Consider the following 12,333-nt stretch of genomic DNA (forward strand, 5'->3'; position numbering starts at 1 on the left):
CATCATGGGGACAGTAAACCACACAGAGCTGTCAGGTACTGCAAGGTGAGCACTGGGACAGGAAGCTGGGCACTGTCCCCAAGGCACAGGCAACAGCCCTGAGGTGGGGAGGAAGCAAGGAGCGCAACTGCACCCAGCAACGCAAAATTGTTAATTTATTATTATTAGGAGGCAAAAAAAAAAAATTGTACAGTTACAAGAATCATTTCCCAACAGAGGTCAAATTTGCACCAAAATATCTCTTAAAAAAAAAAAAAATGGGGCAGAGAGGGATGACACCACTTTACAATTCATTAAATAAGAACAAAAAAAGAAAGAAAAAGGAAACCTCTCTTTGTGCAACTCTGCAAAAATGAGAACAGAAGAGAAGCCCCCCGGCCTCACCACCCCCAGGAGCCACACAAGGGCCAAAAGCCCCCCAACCCCCGGCCATTCCTAACAGCCCCACTGGAGCTGAGGACAGGCCAGTGCCTTCCCACTATGGCAGACCTGGCCCCAACCTCCCTGCTGCTTCCAGCATGTCCCCCTTACCCAGGAATATCCCACCCCACTAAGCAACCCCAAGGCTGAACCAGCACAGACTCAATAACTCAGCACAAAGGGACAAAGACAGCCTGGCTCTTTGAGGTCTCCTCTCCCCTCCCCATGTGCAGGCAAGGAGCCAGCAGTGCCACCCAGCAAAGCAGCAAAGCCAGGGCTGCTGTGCAGGACTGGGCAGGCCCTGGGGCACCCAGGGGTATGTACAGGGGGTGAGGTGCTCAGGGCAGCGAGGAGAGGTGGAGGCAGCTGAGGGCAATGTGGGCAGACTGATGGTAGTGGGTCATGACCAATCCTCATCCTTATGGTGGGGTGAAGAGCCTTGGGGTGGAGGGGGAGATGGCATTGCCCCCACTAACCCTGCCTGTGGGGACTGAAGCCTGGGGAAGGACTGCACAGGCATGATCCCCACAGCCCCAGGGTGCTGCACCTCCTCCTCACCCCAGGAAGGGATGAGGACTTCCAGAGGACCCGCCTGCAGCTCTATCCAGCTCCATCCTGGGGGCTGCTGTCTGCCATGTGCCTCATCCTCCTCCCAGTGCTGACCTCAGGCAGCTCATGGGGCCCAGTTTAGTAACAGCGCTAGTGCTTAAATTAAAAAATTAAAATATATATACATATATATATATACTGTATACACAGACAACAACAGAACAGTGCCAAAGTGGAAAGAAGAGAGGAAAGAGGAGGAGGACAGAGAAAGACCTTTCATTTGTAATAAAAAAGAAGGGCTCCACCTCAGTGTGAGTGAAGTCTGAGGTCCCCTAAAAATATCCATCTAGAGTGAGCTGGATGCACAGAGCAGGAGAAGGAAGGGGGTATGGGCTTGTACAATGGCATCTTCCCGATCTGAGCTGCAGTCCAAGGGATCTCAGCTTCTCCTGGACTTCGAGTGCTGAATAAGCCACTGTAGGGTGATGTCTGCAAAGGCAAAGGGAGTTTACAGCCTCTCCCTTCAGCTGTCCCCCCACTCCTGTACTGGGGGAACGTGTGCTGCAACAAGCCCTGCTCCCCACCCACTGGCACCCTGAGCCACTGGCACTCACCAATGTTGTCCTTTTCTTTGCAGGAGATGGAATAACAACAAATCTCTCGGTCCTGGATGGCAGAGAGGTTCCTGCAGGAGAGGAAGAGCTCTGGTTGAGTGCTTCAGACTCCACAGGCTGCATTCTCTGCAGCAATGTGTGATGCCTCAGGGCAGCCTTTCAGAGTCCCTCTGAACTCAGGCTCTGAGAAGGGGGGTACCCCCTGTAAGGGCGAAGTCCCCAGTATCTTGGGGACTCCAAGGAAGACTGAGTGAAGACACCGGTGCATTGCTCCTGCTGTCTTACAGCCAGGCTAGCACAGGGGCTGCATGACAGGTAGAAGGAGGCCGGCCTCAAGGAGACCCTGACCAAGAAATCTCACAGCTTTGCTCAGAACATCCTGAAATTCAGTTACACAGCCCAGCTGGGAGATGGGGCACAAAGGACTTGGGAACTGCACAGGATGCACACAAGACAAGGGAGATCTCTGAGTGGCTGTGCGGAGATGCCCAGAGCTGAGCTCCCTGGGATGGTGACAGCCTGTGCCACTGCAGAGCACTGAGCATGGCGTGCCGGGCCCCCACGCCCCCCAGTGGCACACAGAGCCCAGCTGCTGTCCCAGCTCCTGCAGCCTGCCTGCTGGTTGTGCTGCTGCAGGCAGCCCCTGTCCCAGCCCTGGGCCACCCACACTTACATCTTCTCAATGAGCTCCTTCTCATCCAAGGCACCAGGGAGATCTCGCTTGTTCCCCAGGACTAGGACCTGTAGAAGGGAAGAGGGGACATGTGAAGCTCCTGGGCACCAGAGTGGGCAGGGTACTGTGCCTGGCACCCAGAACCAAGATCTGTTTGGGAAGAAGTCCAGGCTACTTCAACAGAATAAATCCTTTCAGCGGGCAACGAGAAGGCAGAGCACCTCCATTAATGGTGTTAACTGGCTTGTACCCAACATCTCCTGCATACTTTCTTGTCCCACTGAGAAGTAGACCCACAGTCTATCCTTTCTGAAGGGCACCACTTTCCCTTGAGGTATGCAGGACACTCCTCCAGGAGCCATTTACCTTTGAGCATAAATCCCAAGTGAAGCCGGATGGGCTAAAGTTGACATTATCAGGATACAAACACCCTGCAGAGCCTTGCTCCCTGCAGGCAGCCAGCACCTCTCCCCCTCCCCCCCAGAAAAAGCAATGGCTGTTTGCAGTACCCACTGATCTCTTACTTCACAGCTTTTCACATCCACAAAGACATCTTAGGACTATGCAAAGGAAACAAACCCCAAGCAGGACTTCCTCATTGCTCCGAGCAAGCCACACGACTGTCATCTGACAAGGCAGCACTGAGGCTGCTGTAAATCAGGGCCTCTGCAGCAGCATGGCTACACAGCATCCTCCAATTTACATTTGGAGTAGCCTTGTTCTTAAAAAAGAGCTCTCTGAAGTGCTGCAAATGCAGTGTGTTATGTCAGAAGCTTAAATTAGTTGGCCATGAATGCTTGGGACGTGGTGCAAGGTCCTGGATTAGCTCCTTTACAAGGATGCCAATTCTGGGCAGCATCATCACCCAACCGGGTGTCCTACTGCTGACAGCTCATCTCCTGCAAATGTCACAGTCAAGCAGCTGTGCTACTGGGTGATGAAACCTTAAGGTCTCCCCTCATAAAAAAGGTGCAGATTCATGCAGGCGGACAATCTCGCACATAAGGGTTTCTCTTGGTCTCTTCTAAGCTTCCCTCCTAGTGCTGGAAGTGCTGCTCAGCCCAGCACTGTGATAGAAAGCATCATTTTCCCAGTTTCAGCAGGAGCGCAGTGGGGATGCTGTGTGTGGCAGTGGGTGAGGGTATCCTACCCAGGCAGCAACTCACCGGGATACCCTGGAGCTGCGGCTTGTCAAGCAGGTTATGAAGTTCATTCTTCGAGGCCTCGATCTTCTCCTGGTCAGCAGCATCCACCATGTACCTGAAAGGGAAGGACTCCCTGAGCACACTCATGTGGCAAGCAGTGAGAACTGATCAGCTGGTGAAGACCACAAAAATCTGATTTTCAGACTGGGTTTGAACAGCTCCAACCTCAGCTCTCAGATAAACATTTGTTCTTAGGAGTATGCAGTCTGCTTCCCATGAATGCCTTGCCAGACTTGTCTCCGTCTTGGACTCTGGGAGTAAGCTTCCTGCAATACTTGCAAGTAGGGGACATGCAAGGACACTCACAGACTGCTGACAGTCAGCAGCAAGTGTTGCACAGACTCCTCTAAGCACTAGGTTCACTCAGCAGCATAAACATGGACCTGGGAATACAATGCTGGTCATTATCCTTCCCATTATCCTCTTGAAAAGGGGCAAGATCCTACTGACCTTTGCTCAGCCCCTCTGATGACTGGGCAGCAGAGAAACCAAGGGAGCAAGGAAAGGCAAGATCCAAGGCATACAGATGGGCTGAGGGATGCTGAGTGGAAAGGAAGGTTCTACAGGGCTGTTATTCTGGAGCCACTCGAGGTCCATTTGCTGCCCTCTACCCAAAGCCCATGGAAGCACTGAGACTGCAATGCCCTGCACTGTGCCAGTCCCGGTAGTGGAGCTGCTTAGCCCTGCTCAGTACCCTCAGGTAGGGTGAGAGGATGAAGGGATGGTCCCCATAGCTGGCCAAGCTGTATCTTGTCACACCCACTGATGGATACTCACACAATGGCACTCACTCCACGGCAGTACCGTTCCCACATGCTGCGAAAGCGTGGCTGGCCACCAATGTCCCAGAGCTGTGACAGGAAGAAGAGGAATTAGCACAGCCCTCCTCATCACTGGCTGCCCCACAGCATGCACCAAATACAGCCCCATCCCCTCCTCTGTGCCTACCAGTGCCTGATCTCAAACTCAAGGATGAGGCTTCCAGACTATAAAGAAAGAAGAAACCCTGGCAAGCAGCTGGAGAGCATCAGTCCTGGGTCAGTGCCTCCTGCAACTCAGAGAGGCTCTGACAAGCCTCTGTTCACATAGAGAGCTGCCCTGGCCAGAGTCTGAGGCCTCTTCCCCATGCCCACCATGCCAGAAGCCTGGGGGAACTGATGCATTTGACACTTAAAAGCAGTAGGCCTGCTCTCAGAAACACTGAAGCATTTCCAGCTGAGCTGCAGTAGGAGATGACCAGCCCACAGTCACCTCCTAGTACAGTCTGGGGATCTAGAAGATCCAGGGGGGACAATAACCTCTTCCCTCTTTGCTCTCAAGGCAGAGACCACATCTGAAAGTTGTGTCCTTTCCCCCCCAACCCTTCCACTCTCAGAGAGGTGATCATGTCTACAAATCCTGACCAGCAAGCTCCAGCTTTGCAGCCTGGCCTGGCTCTTTCTGCAAAGGTCCATATCTCCTTTATCCCCACTCACAATCTCCTCTGGAGGGTACCATGCAAACCTAAAGGATAGATCATAGCAGAACTTAGGAACAAGCAGCTGGCACTGTTGGGATTCTTCAACCTCTAACAGGAAAGCCCAAATGTCACCCTTCACCCCAAGAGCCTGCACTGAAGATATCTTCTGTACCTTACCTTTATGGTAACGTTCCCTTTGGTGATCTTCCTCATATTGAAGCCCACTGTTGGGATCATGTCTTCATTGAACTGGCCTGACTGCAAGGACAAGCCAAACAGCGTTAGGAGGCTCAGAAACCCACCAGCCTGCCCCAGGAAGCACAGCAGCACCGCAGGGGCAGAAAGTCTGGCTAGAAACAACCCCAAATCCTCTGTGGGGGCTGCATCTCCCATCCCCTTGTCCCCACGAGCTGCCCCTTGGCTGCTGAAGTGCCTTACTCACAACACAGGCATCAGAGCTCAGCCACGTGCTGGTCTGAAGCACAAAATTGCTGCAGATCTGCAGCATCCCACTGCCACCACAAAAGTGGGTTAGTGCTGTCAGGGCAGTGAACAGAAACCATCCCTCTGCTGCAGGGAGATACACCTCGCCATGCTAGAGGGGTGGGATGGTGCTGGGCCTTCATAGTCCACCTCAGCCCCAGGGATGTGACTCCTTGGTGAGCTAATCATGCTCTTCTCCAATCAGCTCCAGCCCCCAGGCCCTCCAAGGTGACTTCAGGACAGCAATGAAAGGCCATTCATAAAACCCATTGAAAGACAAGACAAAATCCAGCAGCCCGAGACCTGAAACCACATGAAGAGAAGGCAGTTGATGCCATTTTCTGATACGCAGAATTTAGCAGGATTTTCCTAACCACTTCCAACAGTTCTGCAACACATTCTGCTTTCGTTTTTCATTTCCCTTTTGCATTCTGCAAAGGGAACAGCAGCCATGAGGTCTCTGAGCCAAAGTGCACTCAGAAAGCAACCTGGGGACCAGCAACAGGGAAGGAGGAGGGTCGAAAGGAGGGCTGCAGAACTGCTCCAGCACTCAAACCCACTCCCCCATCCAATAAGCCCAGACTGGGGCATGTGACATCACCAGGATGTCTTCAGAATCCTACACAGCCACACTGCTTTGGGGTCCCATGTGAAGACAAGTGATGCTTCTTCCCAGCCCCACCAGCTCCCCACTGGGTTCCTGGGATCCTGGCTCCCGTGGGGATGAGCAGAACCTCCAGCTCAGTCCCAGCCCTGTCTCCTGCAGCCACACCATCACCTGCCAGGTCAGGCACTGTCCCTCACTTGATGACATTCCCCACGGCACAGCACTGCCACAGACATGACCTGCTCTGTGTAAACCACACCAGCTGCTCACAGCCCACCATCCCGAGCTGCCTCCTTCACTTAGGAGCTCAGTATCCCAGGCTTTCCACATGGTAGGAACACCAAACAGGCTGCAGGGTTACCCAACAATGCAGTTCTCAGCTCCAAGGCCCAGGGGACACATCTGTGGGCTGCCCCAGGGCTGGCACCAGCTACTCCAAGAGCCCAAGTAATGTCAGCATGGCCCACTCTGCCCTGACCCCACAGGTATCAGCTGCGATGGTGCTCTACTGGACAGACTCATCCTATTCCCTGCAATGCAGCTAAAGCCATATATACATAAAAAATACTGAAGATAAAGAGCATGGTAACACTGAAGCTCAGTTTCTTTCCAGAAAACAAAGTTTCTTAGAAAATCTTTGGGTTGTTTTTGCTTCTTTAGCATCACACCACAGCCCTAACCATGCCAGACCCCATTCACCAGGGCACGATTTATCCCCTGGGATGCCACCATAAGCACAGTGCTGGCTCACTTGACCTGCAGAAGTGAGAAGAACAGAACTCTGCTGATGGTTGCTGCAGTGCTGAACAGCACAGAGGAGCAGGAGGAGCAGCTCCAGGCTTGTACCATCCCTTACCATGAAATTCTGGGGTGTGTCGTGTGGTCTGGGAGGTAAAACTGAATCTAATCGAAACTCTTCCTTCCTCTGAGGCTGTAAATATGAGAAGGGAGGAAATATTTAAGCCAATAGAAACCAATTCTTCCACCTGCTGGAAGCTGCAGCTACTGAGAAGTAGAGTCGGTCAGTGCAGAAAATCTGCATAATGGTAATAATTACAAAGCAGGCTTAATGAAGCCCAGAGCTAAGGCCAATGTTGACACATCCACTGGTTTTAGAGGAAATGAGGCCCGTGCTAGTTTTTGCATTGAGAAAAAAAATAAGAACAAGAAAAATGGGGAACTCAGCAGAGGGTGGATGGGCTCCAAGCGTGCCCAGAACTGAATCCCAGCACTTGGTTGTCCATTCCTCGTAAGGGACAAGCATCCACAACCAGGCCGAGCAGGCATCAGACCCCAAGTTTGGGGCTTGCACCTCACCCAGCCCTGCCGTGTCCGCAGGCCCTGGAGTATCAGATCCTCTCTCAATCTCTGCAAAGCACTCAAGGAAACCAAGCCAAACCCCCTGCCCCAAGTATATGCCACGGGAGGAAAGGGTGCGAACTAAAGAGCTGACAGGCACTGAGACACCCAGACACCTCTCGGTCAAGGCAGACCATGGCATAGAGCAGGAGATGCTACAAGAGCCATGTGGAGAAACAAAGCCCCACTGAGTTCCTGAAAGCCAAATCTATCTCTGAGGCTCTGGGAGGGTTTGGACCACAGACTGCCAAGTTGAGCTGCTTGAATCCCATGCTGCCTTTTAGCTTTGCACCCACTAATGTCTACATTCTCACTGAGGCTTCCTTTTAAGTTTGTGCTTCTTTCATTCAAAGATAATAATTACAACGCAGCTCTTTGCTGCATTCAGAGCTTAGGTTATGCTGTGGGGGAACTCAAGGACATCTGGGAAAGAAACATCAGTCAGGCAACATAGGAAGAGTTCCCTTTGCCTTTGGCCAACGGTGGCCACCTGCAGCAAAGCCCTCCCCTGGCACGGCAGCAGCAGGGCTGCAGCTCTGCAGGCAGCCAGCCCATCTTCCAGGCACCTGACTACCATTTTAGCAGCCAGGTGAAGAACAGCAGCTACAAATACTGGAAGATGCAAAGCCTCCATGAGCAGCTCCAGCATCCGGCACAGAACTTCAGACTGTGGAATGTCATCTGGACCCACAGCCTCCTTGGAAAATCTCTGCAGCTGTGCTGAAATCACTCTTCAAGAGCTCTGTTGTTTTTTCTTTCATCCACAAGCCTGAATCACAGCTACCTCTCCCTTCTAACACTTCTGTTCCAACACCTTTAAAGGCAGACGAGATGGTTCAAACGCTCCTCACGCGGATCCTGTTGGGCTGGGATTTTTTTGGCATCTTGAGTTTCCTTTCCAGTTGTCCCTGGATTTACAGGACGTTACCTCAAAGATCACTGTTTGTTTGCAGTGTGTGTCTGCCAAAACCAATGCGAACTGTCCAAATAACTTCGCAGGCAGGAGGCCCACTTGCTCAATAACTAAAGCCAAAGGTGCTGCACACCCCAACACCAACTGCTTAACACCAGCAGAACACACAGCCAGCTTCAGCCCAAGCATTGGAACCTCCCACAAGAGCTGCTGGAATAACCAGACATCCCAGTTCCCTACACCAGCCATAGTGGTTCAATGGGACGAGTCTTTGAGTCTTGCACTGCTGCAGAACTGCCACGTGTGAGCTATTTACATCCAGAACTGGGAACCCCAGAAGCCATCCAGACATGGCTGGGGTAGGAGGGACACACGGGGACAGGGCTTTTGGAAAAGCAAGAGGGTGAGGGGCATCCCCAGCTATTTCTAGCCACACAGAGACAAAACAGCCCAGCAGGTTTGGAGTAAAGCTCCATTTCAAGAGGAAAGACATTATTTTCTACTGGATTTTTCTTAATGCAGCCTCTGGTTGCTACTAACAGAGAGGCAGCAGCAGGACCAGCCCACACCTGGCACCGCTGTGTCCCACCCCGACATGAGACTGCAAAGCAGACCACTGAACAGCAGGGACAATGTGGGCTCTGGAAGGCCTGCAATCTTACAGCCCTGCAGGCACAGAGCTCCCTGTCAGCTGATGTTCATGCAGGGCTGCTGGGAGCACCAGGCTGTGCTGAGCACATGCGGCAGCTGCCAGTGCTGAGCTTGGGAACACCCAGAGCTGCATCTTGGGGCTCAGAGCAGAGAGGTGCAGCGCTGTGCCATCAGTTCTGTGGGACGGCTGCTTTTGGGAAGGATGGTTTCCATTCCTGCCATGCCCACTACCAAAGGAAACTCACCCACAGAGCACAGCTGCAGTGCACTGAAGCTTTCAAATCAGCTGCAAAACCACCTTTGACAGCACAGCAGCTTCTGAGCAAGCAGAAATAACTCGCTTTGCTTCAGAGCCGAGGAGTGAGGACAGTGCATGCAACGGGGCCACAGCCGGGAACTGGGACAGCCAGAGAGACCTCAATGAAACCCTGAGATTCCCGACAGCCCAACCCCGTCCCTTTGGGATGCACCCGTGGGCGGCTCCCGTTGCACCGCATCGCGTTGGAGACAGCGGGAAGAACCCGCATACGGCCCAAATGTGGGGCGTGAAAGGGGGCTTCGTGGAGCCGCCCTGCGAGCACAGCCGGGTTCGGGCTGCAGGGCCGCGATCGACGGGCGGGGCGGAGATGTGCCCACCGGCTGCAGCCCCCGAGTGGGCGCCAGGGCCGCGGTTTGGGTGCGGAGCTCCTCGTAGGCCCGCGGCAAAGCAAAGGCAGTGCTGGGCTCACGGACGGGAAACGCGCCACAAACGGGCATCGCGGGGCCGGGCCGGGACAGACCCAGGAGGGCGCTCGGGGCCGGGCCGGGGCCGTCCCGGTGCTCCGGGGGTTGGGGACGGGCCCGGGGGGGGGGGATGCGGCCGGTGCTCACCGCGATGACGTTGACGAACGTGGTCTTGCCCGAGTACTGCAGCCCCACCAGGGTCAGCTCCATCTCCTCCTTCCAGAATAGCACCTGGAATGAGTCCAGCAGCTCATTGAAAAGGGCCAGCATGCTGCCGCAACGAGCCCCGCCGGGCCGTACCGTGCGGAGACGAGACGAGCCCCGAGCACAGCCGGGCAGAAGCGGGTGGAACCGGGCCGGGCCGAGCCGAACCCCGAGCACCGCCGGGCCGCGCCGCCGCCCCGGTATTGTCCGCGCGCCTCCTGCCGCACCGCGCCGCGCCGGGTGGGGCCCGCGCCGCTCAACGCTGCTCACAGCGCCCCCTGCCGGACGGGAGGACGCAAAGCGCGGCCTGCACGGCGCGGCCTGGGCCTGGACACGGTCACGCGTGGGGATCCTTCCGACCCTGTGTGACCGCGGGGCTCCGCTCGGTGTCACCGCAGCGATGAACCCACGGGACGACGCTCAAAGCGCCTTTATGGAGGGATATTTCACAGCCTGCTGGGAGGAGCGATCTGAAGGGGCTGCAAGGAGACAGTACATAGCGGGGGTCTGTGTGACGGGACGAGGGGAGGTGATTTCAAACTAAGAGAGGGGAGGTCCAAATTGGATCTAAGGGAAAAGTGAGGAGCTGCACAGAGAGGCGGTGCTGCCCCATCCCTGCAGCCCCCCGAGGGCAGGGCAGCGCTGTGAGCGCTGCTGGGGCTGTGGGTGTCCCTGTGCATGGCAGGGAGTGGGACCACATGGCCTTTAAGGGCCCCTTCCACTCAAACCATGCTGTGAGTCCATGGGATTGCAAACACCAACTGAGCTGGGAGAGCCGGGCACCCACAGGATGAAGCTGCAGCTGTGTGTGCTGCAGGGCTGCCCCAGAAATGGGCATGAACAGGAGAGAACAGCTGAGCTGCCATTGGATCTGCTGTGGGTATCTCGGAGCCTGTGACAGTGCAGGGTGGGAAGTGGTTTTCCATCATGTGCTGTGAGCTGCGGGGAAGCTGCCTTGTTTTGCAGAGACAGAAACCATTTTGTTTCCAGAGATGCTGCATGCTGCTGAGGATTCCCACGCTTTCAAAGGGGGGCCTTAAAGAAGCAGCGATCTCATTGCTTTGTGTTGTTACTCCCATGTAGCTCTTCCTTGAAGCAGTGAAAAATTCAACATCTCACAGTTCTTATGTGCAATTTCTGCCTGAAGATGTTTTAGGAACAGATTTCAGCCCAGGGAATGTCCCTACACCAGTTTGGGGCTTCCCACCCAAAACGCCTGCAGCGCTCAAGCTGTAAGATTGCAGAGATTGCCTCCTGATAGCACGTGCTGTACTGCAGTCCCTGCCAGAGGGACTCCAGCAATGCAGTATTCAGACCAAACACAGCCAAGGGGGTACCTGGGCGAGTCCAGCCGCACAACAGAGCAGATGTGAACAAGTGAGCAAAAATGACCTTTTTTTTGCACTGGCCAGCCATAATATGGGGTAATGGATGGTAATGGATGGCTTATTCTCTGTGTTCCCCATCCCACTCTTTAACTCGGTAACCAAGGAGCAGCAGGGACAGGTACCACTCCCATACCCCTCAGCATCCCCAGTGCTCCCAGCCACCAGGTCAACCCGTCCCTGGGGTGCTGAGCAGGTGATGCTTGGTGCATTTCATCCTCTATGGGTGTCACCACTGCTGGACCTGTCAGGGAGACCGCAGGGCCTCTGTGAGCTCCCTTGGAGTGTCAGTGTGCCTTAGCATTTCTCCTTCCCGGGCCATGGCCGTGGACTGCTTGGAGTCCACACAGATGCTGATGGGAAACTTGTTGGCCCAAGCTCAGGGAATTGATATCAGCCCAGGACACAGGGGAACATGACACCTTCTTTGTGTGAGATTTTGGAATGATTCCTTTCCTTTGCATGCTGGGCATGCCACAGTTTCCCAGGACATACCCTGATGTAGCCAGACCAGATGGAGCACTTCACTTTGCCCCTGACATTGCAGGAGCCATGGGATGGCATTTCGCAATAACACAGCAATAGCTCAGCATGGCCCCAAGGAGTGCACGGGGAATAAATACAGGGAGGACTGAGATACCCAGATAGTGCCGTGGTAATGGCTGATAAGTGCCTTGAACAGATTGAGTGGGTAGAAATTGAGATTGAAAGACAAGGAAACTGCTGAACCGATTGTGATCAGCATCAGAGAGCTCATCTGGCAAAACTCCCAGCCCCGATAGGAAATCTGAGAGGGGTTACAACATCCCCTCCCCCCTCGCCAGCTACTGGGTCTCTGCCTGTCTTGGGAGAACCTTTGTACAGCTCCTGCCCTGACGGCTCTCTCCTTGATAGGCATCTGGAAGCATGAGACGAGTTGCACGTCCTGCTGGATGCGAGTGCGAGGAAAGGCCTTAGTGTGGTTTGCTCTGCTTTGTTAGCTCATGGCCACCACCTGAAAACTGCAAGGATGCAGAGAGACTGTGGGGACACACACAGAGGGCTTCCCTCTCTTCCTGGGCTGCTGAGATGACAGGAGAATGGCAGAA

General features: G+C 54.3%; 1 protein-coding gene across 1 annotated transcript; it reads right to left on the reverse strand.

The window, feature by feature from the left end:
* Nucleotides 1–136: 136 nt before the first annotated feature.
* ARL8A (ADP ribosylation factor like GTPase 8A) lies at nucleotides 137–10,087 on the reverse strand. The gene is made up of 7 exons (XM_015884817.2): nucleotides 9,804–10,087; nucleotides 5,098–5,178; nucleotides 4,239–4,312; nucleotides 3,423–3,516; nucleotides 2,257–2,324; nucleotides 1,584–1,654; nucleotides 137–1,458 (listed from the first exon to the last, which is right to left on the reverse strand). Exons 1-7 carry the CDS (start codon nucleotides 9,924–9,926, stop codon nucleotides 1,409–1,411), a joined length of 561 nt encoding a protein of 186 aa, XP_015740303.1. The 5' UTR covers nucleotides 9,927–10,087; the 3' UTR covers nucleotides 137–1,408.
* Between the last annotated feature and the right edge of the window lie 2,246 nt (nucleotides 10,088–12,333).

The sequence above is a fragment of the Coturnix japonica genome, chromosome 26 (genome assembly GCF_001577835.2).
Source record: "Coturnix japonica isolate 7356 chromosome 26, Coturnix japonica 2.1, whole genome shotgun sequence".
Lineage (NCBI taxonomy): Eukaryota > Metazoa > Chordata > Aves > Galliformes > Phasianidae > Coturnix > Coturnix japonica.

What these genes read in the sequence shown, in the direction of transcription:
- ARL8A (XM_015884817.2), bottom strand. Translation starts at nt 9,926, where the DNA reads ATGCTGGCCCTTTTCAATGAGCTGCTGGACTCATTCCAGGTGCTATTC. An exon ending in AAGGGAACGTTACCATAAAG is followed by an intron (nt 4,313 to 5,097) that starts GTAAGGTACAGA and finishes TTCCTGTCACAG; the next exon opens with CTCTGGGACATTGGTGGCCA. An exon ending in CGTGGAGTGAGTGCCATTGT is followed by an intron (nt 3,517 to 4,238) that starts GTGAGTATCCAT and finishes CTTCCCTTTCAG; the next exon opens with GTACATGGTGGATGCTGCTG.